Source organism: Tetrao urogallus, assembly GCF_951394365.1.
Source record: "Tetrao urogallus genome assembly, chromosome: 7".
NCBI lineage: Eukaryota > Metazoa > Chordata > Aves > Galliformes > Phasianidae > Tetrao > Tetrao urogallus.
Genome location: NC_136820.1, coordinates 14412623 through 14435387, shown reverse-complemented (window position 1 = coordinate 14435387; position 22765 = coordinate 14412623). Strand labels below are relative to the sequence as shown.

At 37.4% G+C, this 22765-nt stretch overlaps 1 protein-coding gene across 1 annotated transcript; it reads right to left on the bottom strand.

Annotated features, from left to right (window-relative positions):
- Positions 1-4014: 4014 nt before the first annotated feature.
- Positions 4015-22765, bottom strand: NGLY1 (N-glycanase 1; the record flags this gene model as incomplete). Its single annotated transcript, XM_079538487.1, has 12 exons — positions 4015-4190; positions 4683-4860; positions 6958-7146; positions 8413-8577; positions 11486-11596; positions 11818-11963; positions 12369-12490; positions 13224-13446; positions 16516-16675; positions 19948-20190; positions 22291-22405; positions 22638-22765. 12 exons carry the CDS (start codon positions 22763-22765, stop codon positions 4015-4017), a joined length of 1956 nt encoding a protein of 651 aa, XP_079394613.1.

The following is a 22765-nucleotide window of genomic DNA, read 5'->3' as shown; positions in this document are numbered from 1 at the left end:
TTTCCCCCCAAAAAAGAACAAAACATTTTCCAGAATAAAGAAAGGAATTAACCTACATTAAGCAGGAGGAGTCTGTTGTTAATTTTAAAATGATTTCGACAGCTTAGAGTAGTAATAAAAAAAAATTAAGAAAATGGATGTACCTTAAATCTTTTACCGCTTCTCAGTAATGCTGTCCCCTACTCTGAGCACTTTTCTCAGTAACCTAAATAGAAATGGACAAATAGGAAAATAACTCAGTGTAAAGGGTCACTAGCTTATGAGGAGTCCATTAAATTACTTTTCCTCATTAAATGTTATTAAGCCCTGCCATTTTTGTTGGTTTATGGGTATCATCAATTTTAATGAGTATTGCTTTTTTTTTTTTTTTTGCTGAGTTTGAGCATCTTTATCCATTTCGTTTCCTTGCAGAATATAAAAGTGAATAAACTAACTTAATTTCTGTCACAGAATATTTATCATACAGTAGCAATCCTCTATATAAATTAAAAGCAAATTAAGATGTATTTTAAATTAGACAGAAAATGTGTAGAAAAAAAAAGACAGCACTGCAGAATCTGAAGTAGGCTAACCGTAAAATAAGCTAGTAGCTTAACTACAAAACTCAAGTAAAAAAAGGCAAAGTGCAGGAATCAACATAAAAATCTAAACAGAGGAAAACAAACAAACCAAAAATGGTTCTCTTATTCAGACAGGAAGTCACATTTATACTCTTACATATTTCACAACACCGATAAACATAAATTACAGATACTTGAGTCTGCTTGACCTTGGCTTGTTACTTCATCATTCCTAGGTGCCATATTATAGGACAGGAGATCTCAAAACTTCGCTCCAGTAGCTCCTTGCTTCTTGAAACTAGTAACTTCAGAGAAGAAGCTGTACCAAACTAGTAAGACTTCTTAAGTCAAACTGCTTATAATAGGAGCAAACCAGATGTTCGAACCCAAAGAGGGAACATGAGATTTAAAATAAATATCTGTATTTACTAAATGCTACATTTTGACAAATAGTAAGAATACACGCTAATTTAACTGGTAGCATACTTTCATTTTAAGCTTAAGCAACTGAAGGTAAAAGAGTGTGTGGACACAGATAAGAGGACAGAGATCCCGGTATCTGCTGGGCACAAACTCTGTCCCCCCTTGGTGTTTCTTTGTTTTGTTTTAAGCTGTAAGAACTCTGTAAATGGGTGTTCCCAGCTGCTGGCAGCCATATGTGCTGCCTACCATCTGTTTTCATTCCATTGCGCTATGGAGACAAACATACTTTATTTTTAGTGTTCTACATTTCCTGATGTTGCACACAGTGTGGTTTAGACATAAGACATAACCCCTATTATGTTAAAAATCTGTGGAAAACTGATGAATAAAGGCGACATCACACAAGATCAGATAACTTCCTTTACCTGCATCTCAGTGCAAATACATAATTTATAATCAAGATTGTTTACTTGATTCTTGTATGCTTTTTCCCTGCACTGCCTATAAGGGGCTTCCATAATGTTTTAAATATTTTCTTTCCACCCTCCCAGCAGGTTCCTTGAATATAGAAAATTACTCCTAAAATTTCTTGCACTGCCAACTAGCGTTTGCTATTCTGCACACAGCATTCAGACTTTAAACAGGATATGAAGAAATAAACATCCGTATGATCAACTGTAGAGACAACAGAACGATAAAACACAATTGTTTAAATGCTACATGTACCCTGATCAACATCACCCACAACTCAATTACAATCGTAGCATTGCCAGCTTAACTTAATATCCCTACTTGTTGCAGTGAAATAAATATTGAAAGAAGAAATACGCACCTTTAAAACAGCTCACGCATGAAAAGACTGAAAATGTTCACTGCTAACAGAGTACTTCAAAAGTCATCTAAGGGGGTTTAATTTTTTCTTCTTCAAATTAGGTCTCTACTACTTCAAATCAGGTTTCTACTCAATAATTAATTCCTAGAATAAGCACTTTTATTCACTGCATGTGATCTTACAAGTACAGAAAATACTTATTGTTTAACTAGATTAGTGGAGCTTTTTTTTTTTTTTAATTCATTCAAATAGTTTAATAATGAACATTACCTGCTCTCCTTCTTGAGTGGATGACTTTAATAAGTTATCTGAAGTTATTCCTCTTCCCCCAAAGGTTCCAACCAAAACTGTGAGAAACTTACTTTTTTAATAGTAGTAACTTTAATTACTACTATTAAAATTATTCTGCCTTCTGTTTTCAAATTATGAAATGCAGTTAAACTCCTTTACAGTTCCTGATAGTCCTCTATTTTAAGTAATAAAATAAAGGAAATAACTTGTCAAAGTTACGAAACAAAAAGGTGAGGTTTTTTTCTATTACTTTCTTCCATTACTGCATTAAGACTAGACTGTAGTACTTATTTGTTTGATTCCCACTCAAATTTTGAGCTACCATTTAGCTAAAACTAAAGCAGGAGGAGTTTTGAATGGAAATGGCTAAATTCACTTGGCATTAGTCAAGTACAGACCAACATCCTTCCATACAGCTACCTGTCTGTCTCTCAATTGTTCTGTTAAGGGAGTGAGACTCCCTCTTTATTCCCTCATTAACTGCCAATTTGTTTTCCAAAGAAAAGCATATCATCTACTATGAATCATTCTGTCACTCCTGAGCTGTTGTAATCTACTATTTTAAGATGTCTTTGGCTTAACTTCAGTGCCTATATTCACCGTGCACTTGCAGTTTTTTTTACTAGTACCCAAACAGCCTAAATAGATGCTTGATTTGTTCCAACACAAATGACTTTCAAGAACAGTTTCAAGTCAATACAGTGGTTGGAAGAGTCAGATTTAAAAACAAAGAAGAGCAAAAGAAAGAAAAAAAGCTTTAAAATCACACTGACCTTAGGGATATCATCCCTAATTTTCATTTATTTTAAAATAAAACTGTAGCTCAAACTTTGTATTATAATCTTATAATAGAACTGCTCTCATATGTTCCAGCCATAGCCTTCTTTAAATTCTCTGATAAAGACTATCTAAGCAGAACACTCACTCCATACTTTATTCACAGCACTGCTACATCTGAAATTTCCTGGGTGGTGGTTTTATTGTACCCAATGCAAAGAAACTTAAACATTGTATACAGTAACAGAAAATTGTATGCACTTTTACACCAAATTTGGGAACGGTATTCAAAGCACCTCAAGACAATAGTTTAAAAATTGATTTCAACACCTACACTACATAAATCTTTTTAAAGGTGCATAGATTTGAATTTATATTGTAAAAGAGTATGTATAACGAATAATCTTTTTCATAGAAAAAAATCTGATATTCATTTTTAAGTCTCAATTTCACATCACAAGCCAGGACAAAATCTTAGGTACATAATGAACATTTCTTTCAAAATTAGTCTACTATCATACCTTCAAAAATTTCTAAGTATTAAACTTAGATAATAATTAAACATAAGTTTAATACTTAAATGCATAACAAGATCATTTTAAGATTGCTTTCATATTTCTCTTAATTTCAGCTAATTATCACACAAAATCAGATTTATCCTTGAAAATATTTGTCTTCTATTAGTTTTTAAAATATTTTAAAATCATCATAATGCATTTGTTGTAATCAAAGAATGGAATTCACATTGTCTTTGCAAGAAGTAGATTAAAAAAAACAAAACAAAAACCCCAATAACCAGTAAGCCAACCACAAAACTCCAAATTAAAACTGCTCTGTGCTCCTATGATCACATTTTGGTTTCTAAGAAATGCTTTCTTTTCTTTAGAGTTTAAGAAAAGAGCATTAATTTAATGGTTCAATCCTTAATTTTTGAGTTTCAAAGCAAAGAAAGCTTTCATTGTGATGGTTACCTATTCAGTACCCATGCAGTTTCCATTTGGCAAAATGGAAGGACTGAAATAGGAATAAGCTTTCTGCAGGATAGTCAGGAACTGCCAACCAAGACTTCGTGTTGCTTCCACAGTATGACGTCTTAAAGAGAATTTCATTGGATTCCTTGACTTCAGGTTCTCAGAAGTCAGCAAGTTTTATAATCATCTCCAAGCAATTTTCTCCACATCCTGCTAAGTTGTTTCTGAACAGCTGTGTGTGTTGCCACGCAGCTTTACCATCCCCTCCACTTAGAGTTGCTTCCAGTGTAACTTCTGTTGCACCACAAAAATCTGAATAGGAGGAGAGATTTTCATCTATTGGAAGAAAAAGATAAACAAGTAAGAGTCTGCTCCAAACAGCATACAGTGCTAACACATTAAAAGGGTAATGTGTCATGAGTGTTTAAGAATCTGAGTCAAAACTGTACAAATCAATTTATCAGCAGCAGAGAAGAGACAGCTGCAGAATTTTAGTTTATTTTTCATACTCAGAGGATCTAGTCGATTGACGCCACCACTCATACAAACATCTATTCCTCCCCGTAAAACACACAGCTTTTATTCACTGTGTTTTTGCTAACCCCACTATACTGCAAGTAGTATTTAGATTACTAAAACTTGCTTTGGTTCCTTTTTCTCTGCCAGTTTTGATTAAATACAGTATTTTTTTGACCTTGTTAAGAAAGACTGAATTAGAAATGTCAACGTATGTTTATACTTCATTTTTAATATTTGCCCAGTGGTCTCTCCATATAAACTACACATTTGCAATTACACTTTTGCTGCATGATGTAATTTCACACTTACCTCCTACCAGAATAACTTCTGCTGTGGGAGAGTAAAGTCTCCACTTGATTCTTCCACTATGAAATGTCTGACTGCTTGTCTTAATTGAAATGTTATCTATTTTTAGACCAACTGATTTGCACTCAAACTTCCAGCTGATGGAAGCAGAGGACGACCCCTCTTTTCTGGCTAGATAAACCTAAATAAAAATAAGACAGTCGCATCAAAAACTGAGACAACCAACGCACATTTAATTAATCCCTGTAACAAGGTTATTAAATCTTAAGAGTATACTTTCATCCTTTATAAAGCTTTAAAACTGTTCACATTACAGTTTTTTATACTATTTCTTTCTAAATCATTAAGTCTATTCAACAGTTAGGCAACTGTACGTGATTCATAGCCCTTCACCAGGAACACTAATCTATTTCAACATGCTCATTAAAGCTCACTATATTAAAAAAAGCAGACTTTTGGCTTTTATATAAAACCATAGGTCCACATACTCAGTTTCATTTCTGTTGCTCAGTATTCTGGATTCTGCAGATGTGGCTCCTTGCCACACAGCACTTTTCCCAGGACTTCACATGACTTGATTAAGGCAAATCATACACGCCGGTCATAAATACATCCTACACTAACACTAATCGGGCTGTTAAAAGTCTGCGTTTGTCCCAGTGCTGTTCTGAACATCACATGGTTGCACAGTCAAGCTCGCACATCAACATTCACTGAAGAGTTACAATGAACCCTCCAAAAGGGTTGCGAGTTCATAGACTCATAGAATGGCCTGGGTTGAAAAGGACCACAGTGATCACCTAGTTTCAACCCCTCTGCTATGTGCAGGGTCGCTAACCACCAGACCAGGCTGCCCAGAGCCACATCCAGCCTGGCCATGAAGGCCTCCAGGGATGGGGCATCCACAACCTCCTTGGGCAACCTGTTTGAATGCATCACCACCCTCTGTGTGAAAAACTTCCTCCCAGTATCTAACCTAAACCTCCCCTGGCTCAGTTTAAAACCATTCTCCTTTGTCCTATCACTATCCACCCTCATAAACAGCTGTGCCCCCTCCTGTTTATATGTTCCCTTCAAGTATTGGAAGGCCACAATGAGGTCTCCCTGAAGCCCTCTCCAAGCTAAACAAGCCCAGTTCCCTCAACCTTTCCTCCCAGGAGAGGTGCTGCAGCCCTCTGATCATCTTAACGGTCTTCCTCTGGACCTGCTCCAAGAGTTCCATGTCCCTCTTGTGCTGGGGGCCCCAGACCTGTACACAGTCCCCCAGATGGGGCCTCACAAGAGCTAAGTAGAGGGGGACAATCACCTCCCTCTCCCTGCTGTCCACTCTCCTTTTGATGCAGCCCAGAACACAGTTGGCCTTCCAGGCTGCAAGCGCACTGCTGGCTCATGTCCATCTTCTTGTCCACCAGGACCCCTAAGTCCTTCTCTGCAGGATTGCTCTCAAGGGGTTCTTCTCCCATTTTGTACAAATACCTGGGATTGCCCCGGTTGTTATGTATAGATCTAGTACAGAAAATGTTAGAAGAGAATTACGCTCTTGCTCCATTTTTCTTTACTGAAAAGCTAACTATTCCTTAAGGTAGACGCACATTTGGCCACAGACCCTTTAGACCAGTAAGATGAGAGAGGCAACAGAACAATAACATCTTACAGTAGCTAACAGAAATATTCAGTTGCACCATTGGTAGCTGTTGCTGGAAAAGCTTGCTAGCAAGTGACCCCTTCCTATTCTACAGGCATCAACTCTTTTCTTCCTAGAGTAAGAGCATATGATTCTTCTGCTGCTCAGTGTCCTGACAGATGGAAAAGAGTCTGGGCAGGACATGCAATAATCTGGCTGATAAGGTTTTTGTCTTACTGCAACCATAATGTTTAGGATGACAACTTCTTCCTTTGGCTGTGCATCAAAGAGACATGATACACATATAAAGCTATTTCCCAAAGCCAAAAAATGTGGGATTTTTTTTGGAGAGAAGTACTGCTTTTCAATAAAGCAGTATCACATGTTTGCCCAGAAGCGTAAGAAGGAAACAAGTTTTTAAGACTTGGTGCTCTATCAAAGACTCTAACTTTCTGAAAGGCAAGCTAAATTTATTTGTAATTTCTTAAATCATCTGGCAATCTTACCTGAAACTTTCCAGTAATACTTATGAACGTCAGCTAAATTGTGTAGACACCAAGAGAGGCTTTGATGCCAAACAGAAGCAAGGATTTTCTACTTTACTGGCGTTGTCATACTTTCACAATAGATTTAACACTGTTAATAAATCCTTACCATTTTCCAATCTGTTTCAACCTTTCTCCAAATAGACTCTGCCTTCCAAACACCTGTTCCCCAGCCAGTTATTTTTTCATTATTATTGGAAATCCGTGTATAACTATCTTCTACAACATTGTAGATGAGGTGGAAAAGTTTAGAAGCCTTCTCTTTTTCAGAGGGAATAAAAATCACTTCTTTCCTCTCCTGAAAAAGGCATAAAAACAAGCACATTAATTTCCCAAAATATTTCAAGTCAGATGGCGTTGTTTTTAATCAGTGTACCACACTTTCCCTTCTCAGTTTTTATATCAACTGAAAAAAGCCCCCAGAAAATCACATTGCACTTATGCAAAACAAAGACTTCTGAGCTACTTTCCTAGAACAGACTTGTCACTTTTCCAGATAGGAGCAATAATTCCATTTTGAAATTTTCATATTATTAATTTTGCAATTAAATTATTAAACAAATAACATCATCCGCAAATTTAAAGAAAAAAGAGTAATATGTTAAGAACAGAAAAAATATTGAGTATAATTCTATTTTTTGTACAATCAACAAGTAAATGGTTATCCAGAATATCAAATGTAGAGTCTGTGACTATCATATACAGGTGCTTGTACATGGTAGTTTACAAATCAATTTCAAAAAAGCTAACTTACAAACTCCACAACTTCACAGTATTTTTTAAAGATTCTCCACTGTTCTTACAAATTTCAGCAAAATAAAAATTATATCTTCTAAACTGAAATAAACATAGTTCCTCAAACTTAATGTTAGGAAACATGTTAATTTCACCTAACCACTTCAGGACTGACAGTTGTTCCAGATATAAAGTGATGGGGTAAGTCACTCCTTTCCACACTAGCTCAAACTAAATATAGCTGAGGTTATGGGAAACTCTTACAATAAAAGAATTCAAGATAACTGAAACAGTCAAAAAGATTGACAAGACAACTGTTCAGGCTTATTATTTGAAAGGTTGTTCTATTCTCACAATCTTATCTGTTTCCACATATTTTTGTTAATAAAACTAATTGGTCAAAACCTGCTATTAGTCTTTAATCAACAGTATCTAACTATATAACCACATACTTTTTGAAGTTTTCCCAAAAGCTTCTACCTGCTCTACAACTTCCTAGTTCACTGCATCATAACTAATCAAAATCAAATATTTATTTTAATTAATTTTATTTTGTTTATTTTAAGTACAAAACGTAATACTTTGGCATGACTCAGTTATTCCCAAATATTTTTTGAATCAATGGACAGCCACCAACCCTCAACTTTCTAGTGTACCACTACTGAATTCAACCAAACTTGCCCCTGATGTTTTTCCAAGTTTCACTGTTTGAACATAATCTTTAGTTCACCTACCACTGACTCACGAAGCGCTATTCCTCTGCAGACCACAATCACAGAACTTCTAATTAGCTACCTTTAGGACGGCCACCAGTGGAAAAATTAAATACCTCTGAACCAGTTTCACCTCTGGCTATTCTCCAAGCCATTGAACCTGATGTCCTTCCACCAAATTCGCCGGGTTTAGGTGTTTTAGGAGAAATGAACTCAGCAAGTTCCACAATCGTTCTTTCCAAGAGCTCTTTTTTTCTGCTTTCTGACAAAGATTGTTGTTTCTGAAAATACATATAAGAAAGAAACGTATATTCAATACAGCCCAAGAGTGACACCAGCAGGAAAAAAAGAATTTGAAAAAACAGGCCAACACATGAAATTCAGACTGATGGTTTGAAACATTCATCTCAATCCACATGTGCCAGTTATAACCATTTCATAAACCAGTTATAACTGTATGGTTATTTGACAACGGTGTTTAGTACTTTTTCTGTAAACTTCCATGCCCTATGTGGATTTATTTTAGAATACGGCTTGTACTATGTTTATATTTGCTTGGATGATGAAATACTTAGCATATTTCAGAGTTATTCATAGCTATTCTGTACCTTAGAGAGAAAGCAAGCATAATTACTGGTTCAAACTTTTCTTCCCTAAGGTGGAGTGATTTGGTTGGCAGCAGTCTTGCTTTTGCGATTAAATCCAAACAAAAGATTCAGCTGGTCTGTGAAAGAATTAATTCACAGTGACTGATTCCATCCTAAATAAACTAATACATTCCTATTTTTGCAGGTATCAGAAAACCGATTTTAAAAAAAGAAATCCTTTTCCAGATAAATTAAGCAAAACTTAGATGAAAATAATTTTATAACAGCCTTTAACCACATTGATAACACTCATACACACACACACACACAAAAATCATTAAGAGGCAAGGTTTCAGCTGCCACAGCTTTCATGTCAAACATACAGAGGTGATAGGTGAAGCCTTAACTATGGGTACACCTACACAGGAAGGGAAAGTTAAGTTCAAAACTGAGTACGTGACACATGTATTTTCCACTTAAGTGAACATACAAGGCATGCACACTGAGCCTAAGGCTTGAAACTTCTGGTCTACAACTATTTCAGTCATCCCAAAAAGCAGTCCTGAACCTTGAAATTTGTGCTATTAGGAATCAGAAAAAAATTGATAGGCCCTTATGAGAATGTAATTTCAATGTAGAACTGGATGAAGAAATAAAAAGCAGACCTAAAAGATCTCTAAAAATAGAGAAATTATGAGAAACAATGCTAGTTACCAGCTGCCAATCAGCAATTCTAATATAACCACTGAATGATGAGTAGTGACTCCAGCAATCCTTTGTGAAATACTACATCTTCCTGCACCTGCCACTAGCCCAGGTATGTGGGCATCCACATGAAGTACTACAGAGCTCACTCCAGCTCAAGAGGAAGTCTGATATTGCTTACCCTAAGTTATTAATTCCACTCTGCTATTTTCCTTCAGCCACTCTGACGGAAGCCCAGTGCCAGGGGTTACCACCACTGATACTGGTGATACCAGAGTAAGAATTGGCTGCTGCTGCTTTACAGCTGTCCTAACAGTTTCTGGAAATTGTTGACAAAGAACACTGCTTTTTTCCAAAGGCAAGCCACATATGACACAAGAATTTCAGGAGTCTCTAAAAAGCAAAGAGTACTAAAGTGTGCTAATTGTTGTCACCACTCCTTCCTCCCACACCTCCCAACAGGCTTTTGCATATAGCTGCTAACAGCACTGATATGCGTAATGCTCAGACTCAGCAGAGATGAACGCTGCATAGAACTGGGAAAATCTGTAACTAAGTTTCCTACAAATGACACTGTTGGCAGTACATTTGTGTACTGAAATGGATTCTAAGAACTCTGTTATTCATTATCATGGCTTAAAGCTTCCTGCTTTTGTTTCTTTTATCCTGAAAAGCTACTGAGGAAAAGAAAGCAAGTGGGAGGCACAGTGTGAGTATTGTTTAGCTTGGAGAAAGAGAGGGCAATTTATTCATCAAAATAAGAGATCATTAAAAATGATTGACAAAGGTGTTTTATTAGACCAATGAGAAAGCTCTAACAATACCAGGCAGCAGTAGGAAAAGCGTGTGGCATAGTAAAAAAGGTCCGAGATCTTCGACGTGTGGTAAAAGATAGGAGAAATCCAGGGGTTTTTGGGAAGCATATCTGTATTTATTCCTTGTAATAAATTTTTAATGAAAATTTTATCTGAAACACAACAGGAGCACCCGCTATTTCTTGGTCAAAAAATGCTCACATCAGCTCATGAACTGCATCCATAAAAACATGGATAGAATAATCAGACCAAAAGACCAACGTACATAGCAGTATCTGTTGGATATGCCAACACACATCTTTTACTGGAGTGCTCTAGACTTCTGGAAGTGAAACAGAGTGCGATCTTAAGAGTGACATCAACAAGATAAGGAGGAGGCCAGGAAAACCAGCCCATGAGACATTCGTACAGAATTTCCTCATTCCAACAATACTGCTTTTTTTTTTTTTCTCCTTAGAACTTCTGCATCAGTAACAGCCTCTAACACTTGGAATAGCGCCCTGCTTCCAAGATTCTCCTCAACTGGTAGAGAAGAGGCAGTTGAGTCATCGATGTAACCACATTATATGAAGAAAGGCCCCTACAGATTGGTTTTATAGCTATGAGGGTTTCATGATCAGAGGACTCCACCAAATCCTGCAACCCTTTGAAGTGTATCCATTCTTCAATCTGAATTTCTGATCCTTACTTCCCTAAATTTTGTTAATCCATGGTCACTCTTCTCAGTACTTCACTCTGCATGAGACTGATTTTTCATTACTGATAAAAGTTTTGAAGCTGGGCTTTGAAATCATTTCTTAATTCTTCACACTTTTAACAAAATTTGATTGTAACCTCCAAGCCAGCTGGCCTCTAGAAAAGGGGTGTTTACTGAGCCATCAGCTTTACTTTACCATAGGAACTAACATTTTGATGCGAAGGAATTAGCCCAGGAAGGGAGAGACACAAATGAAACAGCTGATGACATTTTATTTTCCATAAAGCAAGGACATTCCTAACAGGTACAAAACATTTCTTTGTTCCAGGATGTCACATACTGAAAACAGACACTTCATTTGCAGTGGTCTATTTAAGCTACATACCTTTCTATTGATTGCGTTAATTGTTTCACGCAGTTTAGCTTCACTGAGTGCTGTCCTTCTAGTGAGTACTTCTTGATGTTTACAGCTGTATCTCCACGTGACATCAACAACCTCAAACACAAGACGAAGAAAACAGAGCAATCAAAACTCCCATATATCTTGATTTAAAGAGATAACTTGATCTAACTATTCAAAGTACTTTTTTAGATCTCACCATTCTGGAAATCACATTAAGATGGAATACTTCACACACTTGCCCCAGGGCAATGCGTTGGGTTTTTTGTGGGGGAGGAAACAGGACTTTTTTCGTTTCTTTAAATCACCATTCCTACCTCATCTTTGGAGAATGCAATTATGTAGGAAAGCTTCTTTCCCCAACCAATTTCATAAAGGAGAGGTTTATCGCAGACATTTTCACAGGGATCACAGTGAAGCCATCTTTTCTGAGACGTAGAATATACTTCAGTCCATACATGATCTATATAACATAGGCCAAAAGTAGGCAGTGAATTACAGGAATAGATCCCCTCTAATGGCCCAGAATAATGAAACTTTTCCTTACTTATGAAATAAAACGAACAGGTAAGACAATATATTTCTGTTAATCTATATTGAGACAAGTTAGCAGAGCATTTTCTTTCTACCTTAGGATCATGTTCCCTTTGATTCAACAAAATACTAACACTCTGAAGTCAGACATCTCTCCTTAGTTACACAACTATATTTCACTCAGACAAGAAGGGAAACAATTTATATTCCTTCTTTAGCTAAACTACCTAACTTTACATGCTGCCTGATGGACTAACACAAACTTAGAACCATAACATTTTGTCTCATTTTGCATGTACTTGTATTGAAATAATATGTTCTCTTGCACTGTTACCTGTCCAATCCCTGACATATCTAGCTTCAAACCCCATAGCTCTGCAACACAGTGTAAAACAGTTAGCCCATTCGCCACAGCGTCCACATCTGGTTTCCAGAAGTTTCTCTGGATTATTATACCTAGTGGAGAGAAAAAAAAAATGCAGAATAATGGAAAGCATTTCATCTTTCAAAATATTTACATCATGATTGCCCTTAAAATGATTTAAACAGATTTTAGTGCCATTCAGTTCACAGAAGATAATGGAAATGATCGCTGCATTGCACAGAACAAGTATGAGCAGAATGCTACTTTCACTTTGACTCTGATGAGTCTATCACCTGTTCGTAACAATACTGACATTAATCTGATTTTTTAGTTCTCTAGTTAACTCGGACTTCAGCTTAAAAATATGACTCTTGTATGGTGGTCCTTTTGATTGTTTGCAAAAGTATCTAAAAATAGGATATTTGCTCTCCCACTACAAAGTCAGCAGAAGACCTGCTTTATCTTATCTGGGAAATCACTAAAGGAGTGAAACAGCATTTCTTGAAATACTGAAAAAAATAATAAAAAAAAGTAATAGTATGCCAATATTAACATACTTTATTTAGAAACTGAACTTTATCAAAATAACAGAAAAAAATATCAGGCATACATTCAGAGCAAAGCCATGTAAATGAAAGTAATATATCTTTCTTAAAAAATTGTAAAAAGAGATGTCACTGTTTCATCAACCATCTGATCACACTACTTATAAAAGCTTCTCTAATGTTTGATCCAGCAACTTACCACTTGTTCATAAAATGCATAAGTGCAAAGGTGTTTCACAAAAGAAATGAAGAAAAGCAAAACAGATTTTTGAATGTTCACCTTGGGAATCTATTACAGAACTGACACTGGCTGCAGTAATGATTTTCCACTCTATCAGCATTCCACTTCAGATCATCATCAGTTGGTGAGAGGTAGTCTCTTTTAATTTCAGTCTGGCCACCACACCTGCTGCAAGGCAGATTATCTACCCAACGAAAGAAGTCATTCTTAAACCAGTTCAGGAGCTCCAACAACAGGAAGTCCTCTTCATTCACGTGTTCACCTGTAGAATTTACACAAGCTGAGATCAAATAGTAAAACAAGAGTTTAGCTTAATTTTACAGTATCTACCTAGATCACCATTTCTTGGACCTTTATTACATTTTAGAAGTCTCATTAAAAAAAAGGTTCATATGTTGCTTAAACACTCCAGAGAGAAAATCTAAGTGAAGACTGAATAATGGCAAACTGTATTTCAGGAGCAAAAATCTGCACTCCCAGACACTACGTCTAGAGTGAGAATTAGGAAATTCTCAGAAGAACAAGTTAGACATACAGTGAAGCCAGGTGAACTTCCTCATGCCTCTCATGTTCCTCTAGGGCTACGGAAGAGATACTATACTAACTTTTCTTCTTCTCCTAAGTATTCTCTTTCTGTTCTTTGCTATTGAACTAGGAATAACAATTGCTTTTGATCTCAAATAAACAGATACCAGTAGCAGTATAGCCAGCCAGATGTAATATAAGCTGTTTGCAGAAAGTCAATTACAACAAAGTATGCATGCATGGTAAGTAAAGATAAGCTTGTTTATAACCTCATCAAGAAAGAGTTTTGTCAGCTTACTCAAAATGACACTGAACGTCTCTATTTTTCTACTCTGATTCTCCCACATCAGACTCTTCTGATTCTTTGTCCTGTGCTCACAACAGGTGCCTTCTCACACACTGTTGCTATTCTGCCATTTGGAAATAATCCCTCTACCTGAAGTTATAAAATCCAGCCTTCTAAAAGAACAGATCAATTTTTTTGAACTCTATACAGTCTTTAAAGGTATATCCTGCTCTAATGTCCAAAGTACATCCTCTTCCTCCTCAGAATCATAAACATTAAAGCAAGTCTTCCTATTAACTCCACCATCTAGGTGACCACACACTACAATCATAGCTACTAATATGTGTTTACTTTCTGTACTACAGTTTGCTTATAGACACAGTGCTGACAGATTGCACTCATGAAGACAAAAAGCATTTAATAAAAACACTGTTTAAAGGAAATTGCACCAAATTGTGCACTCTTCTTTTTCAGGATAGTGAAGAAGGAATAGATGAGATGTATATTTTATCTAAATTCAACTCATATCTTCCTCTGAAGTACTCTGCCTGCTGCAGAGCACTATGGACTCCTAACTTCATTAAACACACATTGCCAAGAGAAGATCATCTGCTAATCAAAACCAAAAAAAACAGAGACTTCAGACTGACTTTAATTAAGTAACAATGACAATTTTACTGCATCACTGCTTTCAAAATGTAGGCTTATGTGCTCAAACTTCCTTCTAAGAGCAGAAGATTTTGAGCACAGGCTACATGCTCTTTTCATGGACTGCAACATGTAAGCCAGAATCCACCTATGAAAATATAACCACTATTATATCAATATTCTTCTGCTTGTAAATAGATCCTTCATAAAAACACTGCATGAAAGAATGACAAATAAGATGTACTTGAACAGAAAACAGCTGTCTGTGACGGCCAGCTAATTTCAACTGCACAATCAATCCTTCTAATGGAAAGAGATAAAGTGAAATAGTCAGAAATTCGTACTTCTGCTCAAATGACAATAACCTTCCTAACACAGTCTTTAAGGGCAAAATCCTAAGATGTCTGCTAAAAGAAGTCCTAAAAGCAAATGCCACCTAGCACCACGCAGTCATTCCCGCAGGTAACAGCCTTAACCCAGCAATACACATAAGCTGAAGAAGCTGAAAGTGACAGTTAGCCATGAATCTCATATGCAGTACACTTCCAAAGGAGATTATCTCTAAAGCTCTTAAAAATGGCTTCAAGTTTTATAACTCCAGAATGGTGGAGGTTCCATTCTTTTCCCCTTTATTTTTATCTAAATGAAGTTCTGGAAATAATTTTGAATAGACCAGCTTGATGTCTAGGGAAGAAGCATCTGAAAATACCACTGTCCTTTCTTCCTTGCTTTCAAAATAGTGTATACAACAGAATTGAAACAGGGTCCAATATGAACATTTGGTTTTTTTAAATAAGTAATAAATAAAAACTATTTAAATAAGTTTCTTCATCACTGTATTTTACTACAGTGCTGACTGAAAATGCTTTTTAATTACCTATGTAGTTTACTGCTTCCCAGAATTCTGTTACAAAAAAAAAAACAAAAAAAAAAAAAACAAGAAAGGTTCACTTATGACAAAGGTATTACAGATTAGTGTGGCTGTATCAGACAAAACCATCCCGAGAAATGATGAGAAGAGCTTATCTTTGGTTTGCGATCCCATTTGGTTTGCATTCCCATCAAGCTAGAATTTCTCTAAAGTCCTCTATCAAAGATTCACAGTGAAAAAGATTTTTTTAAATCAAAACATGGTCTTGAAAGCCCATTAAAAATATATATAATGTTGTACAAATAAAATTTCACTATATTAATGAAATAAATTTAAACTTTAGTTAAAATGGCTTATTTTCAACTGGCAAACACTTGCACCTTCAAAAGAAATTAAGATTTGTTTTCTTCATAAATGCTAGCTACTGATGCTACAAATATTTATGCTCATGCATCACTTTTGGTCAAAGAGAATGGCATTTGAACAATCATTCATTTTAGCATTTGCAAGAATGGTGTTTCTTCTCATATCGGATGGTGTTTTGGGAAAGCCAAAAGCAAGATCTCACCAATAATATGATTTTAAACAGAGAAACAGTATTTTGGAATTCTTCTGAATTTGGAATTGTAGTACTGACAGAAAAGCAGAACTCTGACATTTCAAAGTGATGACTATAAATAAAAATAGCTCGCTTCCCTTTTGTAGTTATTTCACTCTAGATGCTCATAGCTAGCTGCTAATTCAGAAATTAAGACTTCAACATTTCCACATGAAAATAGTAACGGATGAATAAAAACAATCTGAAAAACAAAAATCAGTAGTAAATTAAATAGTAAAAAATATGAAAAGAATAGAAAACTTGAGAATTAGTAATGAGTAAGAGGGCAATTTTAACATAGAAACAGCATTTGGAATCTGTGTATATATGACCAATACCCACACCTAAAGAATGGTAGATGTTTGAAAGAATATTTCTGCTTCCATATACATTGCAACATTACCTTTGTCCAGTCTTGCAGCTTGTGCTAGCTTTTTCTGAGCCTTCTCTTTCAATTGCTGGAGGGGAATCAAAGCTAGTGCTTTCCGCTGAAGAGAAGTATTCTCATACGCTAATATAAGATGCTCACATTTGCTTTGAAGTGTTGTCAACATATCTGCAGCCTGCAAAAGGATTTTCAGTTACAAAATGGCTTATAAACCTCCATCTTTAACCAGGAGAACCAAGCTCCTCCATCTAGCTCAAATCAGTCACAGTCCTATAGTCACGGTTGCATTATTTTTATCCTTAGTACTTTTATCCTTAGAGTCAGGACAAAGAAGAATTTTTAAAAGACAACTCTGCTGACAAACTTCTGAAGTTTCTTTAACCCATCCTTCTCCTCCCCTGCTTTCCAAGCCTTATATTTAAAGTATAAAAATCACAGAGTTACAGGTGTTGGAAGGGACCTCAAGAGATCACTGACTCCAACCACTTGCTAAAGCAGGTTGCCTACAATAGATCACACAGGCAGGGGTCCAGATGGGTCCTGAGCATCTCCACAGAAGGAGACTCTACAACCTCTCTGGGCAGCCTGTTCCAGAGCTGTCACCCTCACTGTAAATAATTTACTCCACCTGCTCGTATGGAACTTCCTATGTTCAAGTTTTAGGTCACTGCTTCTTGTCCTTTCACTATACACCACTGAGAAGAGCCTGGCCTCATCCATTTGCCTCCAACCTCCCTGTAGATATTTATAAACGTTAATCAGACCCCCACTCCCCCTCCTCCCACCCATTTTATTTTCCCCATGCTGATCTGACCCAAGTTACTCAGCCTTTCCCGTTCTCTAACAATAGATCGTGCTTCAGTCTTTAGTTTTATTAACCTGATTAACTAGCTTCTTGGCTTCATCAAAAATTCCATTATTTCTTGAGATACAATACAATATAGCAAGACTCCCATGAATCACAGGTGCAACACATAAGAAATAAAAGTGTTTTCACTAAAAAGACCATCCTAAATCTCTCTGATATCAGACAACATTGTGTACAATAATACAACAGCTCACTGAAAAAACAAAACACCTCTTCCTGTGCACACAAAATGGCAAAGCCAGAAGGTATCTTGCAGACTTCATTCCAATTAACATTATATAGACCAAAATTCAATAGGTTCAGATTGATTGTAAGTTCTTGAAAAAAAAAAAAAATCAGCAAAGACACAGAGCTTAGACATAAGGAAGAACTTTTTCTCTCAGAGAGTGGTCAGGCACTGGAATGGCTGCCCAGGGAGGTGGTGGAGTCGCCGTCCCTGGCAGTGTTCAAGAGGCGTCTGGACGACGTGCTGCGTGATGTGGTTTAGTGCTTGTGGTGGCAATGGTGATGAGGAGACGGTTGGACTAGATGATCTTGTAGGTCGTTTCCAACCTTGTGATTCTATGATTTCTAATGGAGTACAACCATTGCAATAATTGTCTCTAAACTGTAGTAAGTTTTGGTCCCACCACTCATGCTGAATCACAAGAAAACTAGAAAAATGCACTGACTACAGCAAGCCTCTCCGGAAGTTTCATAACCACTTCCAACTACCACTACAGAAGGGAATAACTCAGTTAAACACAATAAGCAGAAGTGAAACACTGAAAGTAAGATACATCCAATCATTCTATCTGCTTACTCGAACCCATGTGGCATAATTTCCCTGACCCAAATCTTTGGATAGGTAAGAAACAGCACGTCACAGTTCAGCATCCAACAACATACAAATAATTTCATTTAAAATAAACAAATTCTGCTCAAGGATGCGTAAGAAAGAAAGCTTTTGGAAGAATTCATCTTGCACCAACTTATTTAAGACCAAAGACAATGGTTCTAAGGGAGAAAGCTTCAGAGTTAAAATAAAGCATCCTTCAACATTCTATCAAACAGTATAACTGCTTCATTTTCCAAAGTAACATGATGTCTTAAGAGTCTTCTCTTGCCAGGCCAAGGTAACATCAGCTGAAAGGAGGGCTCTACTTCTTTATCACCAGAGAACTTCATCTCAGCCTAACTAAAAATAAAATTTATTTGCCTTGCTAAATTACCGCCTCACCCTTACAGTCTACAAATACAGGTCACAGTGCGTGAACTGAGATGTCAACAGTGATAAATGTATGTTGTAGTTTAACTCAGCAGGTGGCTGAGAATCACACAGCCCTCCCTTCCCAGGAGGATGGGGGTGGGAATTGAAAGGGGAAAAAAAACAAAGCACAACTTGTGGGTTGAGATAAAATCATTCATTAAGATCGAGAAAAAGATAACAGGATAATAATAAGGATAATAATTATGACAAATGTGTATATATATATATGTGTATATATAACAAGTGACGCACAAGTAATTGTTCACCACCAATTGATGCCCAGCTAGCCCCGTCAGATGTGGGGGATAGCAAGATGAACCCTCACTCCCTTCAAAACTCTCCTTCTTCATTACGTCACATGGCATGGAACATCCCTTTGGCCAGTTTAAGCCTGATTTTGTACCTTCCCAGACCATTGTTACTATGAGCTGAGAAACTGGAATGGCCTTGGCTCTGTACAACACTGCTTAGCAGGAACTATCAATGTTGACGGCACATCATTTTTCTCCTAGAACCAAAACATAGCATCTGTATGGGAACTGCTGAGTCATGGCCTGAACCTCTGATTGATCACCGGAGGCGAGCCATGAGTCAGCCAGAGGAGCACAGGTGAAGGCAATTCTCCTGTGCTGCCGGAAGGGGTGGAGCCAGGCTCCAGCCCTCCTAGACCTATTTAAGAGCTGGCTACCAGTAGGGAAGGATCTCTTCTGGAGATCCCTCCTTCTGGTGTTTTGTGGTGAGCCCAGCATAAGGGTAAGCTTTCTATTTATTCTCTCTTGTTATCATTGTCCACTTTGCCTAACTTTCTTGTTTATTCTGTGATTGTAACATCTTGATATCCATTGACTATACAGCATCATATCAGACACTCCAAAGGAAATAGTCCCAGTTAAAATGGAGACAACATACATGTCAGTTCTTCTGTTGGCTCTCAGACAAATACCACAGTTTTAACCTCTGCTTCTTTGCTCCCTCATGTTGCACTTTCCAATACAATTCAGCTACTTTTCATGATGACCTGATCAATAAAACACATCTATAGACATCTTCAACAAAATCTCTTGCTAATGTTCTACTTATGGCATGCTTCATCTAAGCATCTAAAAGATGAAGATCTAAAAAAACAACCAGCCAACGACTAGTCTAACTTCCTTCTCAAAGCAAGGCTAGCTATGAGGTCAGACCAACTTGCTCAAGGCTTTATCCAGTCAGGTCACAAAAATTCACATGTTTGGAAATTACACAACCTGAGCAATCTGTTCCAACAGTTGACTCCTTCAAACTTTATATTCAGATTAGCGCTTCTCTAAAGTATTTAGGTAGCTGTTACCATTTTGAGAGACTGCAGAAGTGATGTTTCTGGCTGCTGATGTTCAGGGGCAGGAACAGAGCCAACAGGTCTCGAAGGCTGATGTGCAATTGTCTGAGCGCTGGCTACAGTTTCAGAGGATCCTGATCTGTGGACTTGATTCGACTCATTCAGCCTGCTACTCCTCTCTACAGCAATTAGATCTCTGATTTTACGTAGTTGCTCAATCGATGCCTCCTTTGGGAAAACCATGTGAGTTTCTCCCTGAAATTTGGGCAAATTAATACAGCAGTTAACACAGGTCTAAGCCAGCAATTGACACAGGACAGCGACTAACAGCTATATCATTTACTAGAAGTTAGCCCACTAAGACTTCACAGGACTTCACCTTCAGATTGGGTTCCTCACAGCAGAAACTTGTATTTTTCAAAACAGAAGCTATAAAATCAAGTACCTGTGGTCAGCCTAGAGGAAAAGCAGTCACAGTAACACTTTGTTACAATAACTTTCGTAAGCAACTTATTTTGCAAACGAACACATAGACAACAAAAGCAGTTTGGCAGAGCAAGCAGCAGCAACAGAAACAAAAAAGAAAACAAAACACTCAGTTCTCACAGTACATCAGTGAAATACCATGCAACACAAGAGGATAGCCAGCATTTGGAGAATAAGCCCTGTAGTTATCTTCTATACTCATATTTAAGTTTTCAGATGGGAAATGTTTTTCTTATTTAGACCTGTACCCAGCTGGAGTGGTGAGTTCCTATCTTTGACTGCAACATGATTACTGCTGACTACAATTAAAAAAATAACAGTTATTAGGATGGAGTCAGTAGCAGTACACTTATGTGTACTAATATGTTACTAAAAACATGAATACCCTGAAACGTTCATAGTTTAAAAGTTTCAGTTTCTAAGGCTACAGCACTTCTATTTATTAAACCAAGTAATGTTTTTACCCACACTGTTACCTTAGGCACCCATCATGTAGATGCAGTGCTTTACTTTTGCATGTAGAATCACCACAAAACTAAGTGGAATCTAGAAGTCCTTGTTTGTTTGTTTTTGTTGTTCGTTTTCAAATTAAGTTAGCTCACCAGGCAGACAAAAGAACAATTGTACCTACTATAGTTGGAGAAAAGTTTGTGAACTCCAGCCTCAGCTGGCACTGTAATCAGAAGACTGGGACTCTTAAAGATCTGACAGAAGAGGAAGTAGCATTTTACAATAGGCCTGAAAATGACTAAGCTATTACTGCTTGAGTGCTTCCCTCCCTGCTTGACTGCATCTTGGCTAAAACACATTGTTTCAAAGTAATCTCCTATGCATCAGCCTGCAAATAAACCTACAGATCACTTCTTCCTCTGAAGTCACCGTTTCTTTCTGCGTGCATTTATTTATTTATTTCCTAAAATTAGGATAAATAATGGACTTCACCAGAACAGAAGAAAGTATCTCATGACAACCAGACCTACATAACAACGTATGTACCCACACACAATTGCAGCATGAAACGCACAAAATAAAGCAAAGCTAGAGCAAGATCTTTGCACCATTAAGCAAAAGTTATTTCTTTCACCCCAGCACTGCTGTAAATACGAAGGTTGATTCTAGCTCAAGAAGCTTCGGAATTAAAATATATTAAGACAGAGACCATTTCAGCATGCAAAGCAATCTCTGAAATACATGTTTATGACTGCAACAGAATCAATATTCACTTGAGACAATGTTAAGAAGCAGTTTCATAATTATTTAACTACGTAAGTCCCACCGTCTCACTACTTCAATAATCTGCTGCCCTTTTCACAGCTGTCACAACAACACTAGTACTTGTGCAGCTGCACTGTGAACTGGCTAAAAACCAATCCCCCCAAAATAATGAAACAGTTTTCAACAAGATCAGCTATCTTATATAACTTACTACAGGACCCCATACTGGTGGTGGGAACAAGCAGCAGAAAACAGGATTTTTTTTTTTTTTTTTTTAAACAATATGGAAACTAAAGCCTGAGGATACAGTTTGTCATCCATTTAACAGTGGGCTTTTAATAAACCTGGGGGCTTCCACTTGTGTCCCCATCATTCTCATTGTGCCAGCATGGATATACTGATTGCCATTACAACAGCAAGTACGATATTCTGCCACTGAGGCAGAGAACCAACCTTATTAAAGATTAGATTTGCTTAGATTTCTGAGCAGCCTCACCTAAGTTCTCTGTTGGCTAACTGACATTTGCAAAGAAAAGTGGATAATAAACAAACAAAACAAACCCTGGCTTAACATCTACTGTGCTGGGAAAGAAGAAAGCAATTTTAAATCTTAGTTTGCAAAGTGATGAAGGCTCCAGAAATGATTATACTCACCTCTTGAAATCCCATTTCAAACAAACACTCAACTGCTCCCCTGACAGGTAACAGCCTCGTGGAAAACGCTGGATTTCCATTCCGAATTGATCTGTATTTTTCTTCATAAGGATTTCTGAAGAAATCGAAAGTTTTAATTAAGTTTGCAAATTAAAGAAAACACTGAGAAGCAGAGGACCTACACTACGCGGCACCGGCTGTTTGCAAGACGCTTTTTCAAGTGTTTGGTTTCATCCACGCCACATAGGCGGCATACGACACCCATCCAGAATTTGGACATCAGTCACGGCCCCGGCCGCGGCAGGGTGCCTAGAGGGGCGGGGGGGAGCGGACGGGACGCCGCTCACCGCAAGATGTTGTCCGCGTAGGTGAGGAGCAGCCGAGAGGCCTCCAGGAAGGTGTCCCGCGCGTTCTTGCACAGCTCTCTGACGGCGGGGGAGCTCGACGGCAGGGAGAGACCCGCAGATCCCGCCAT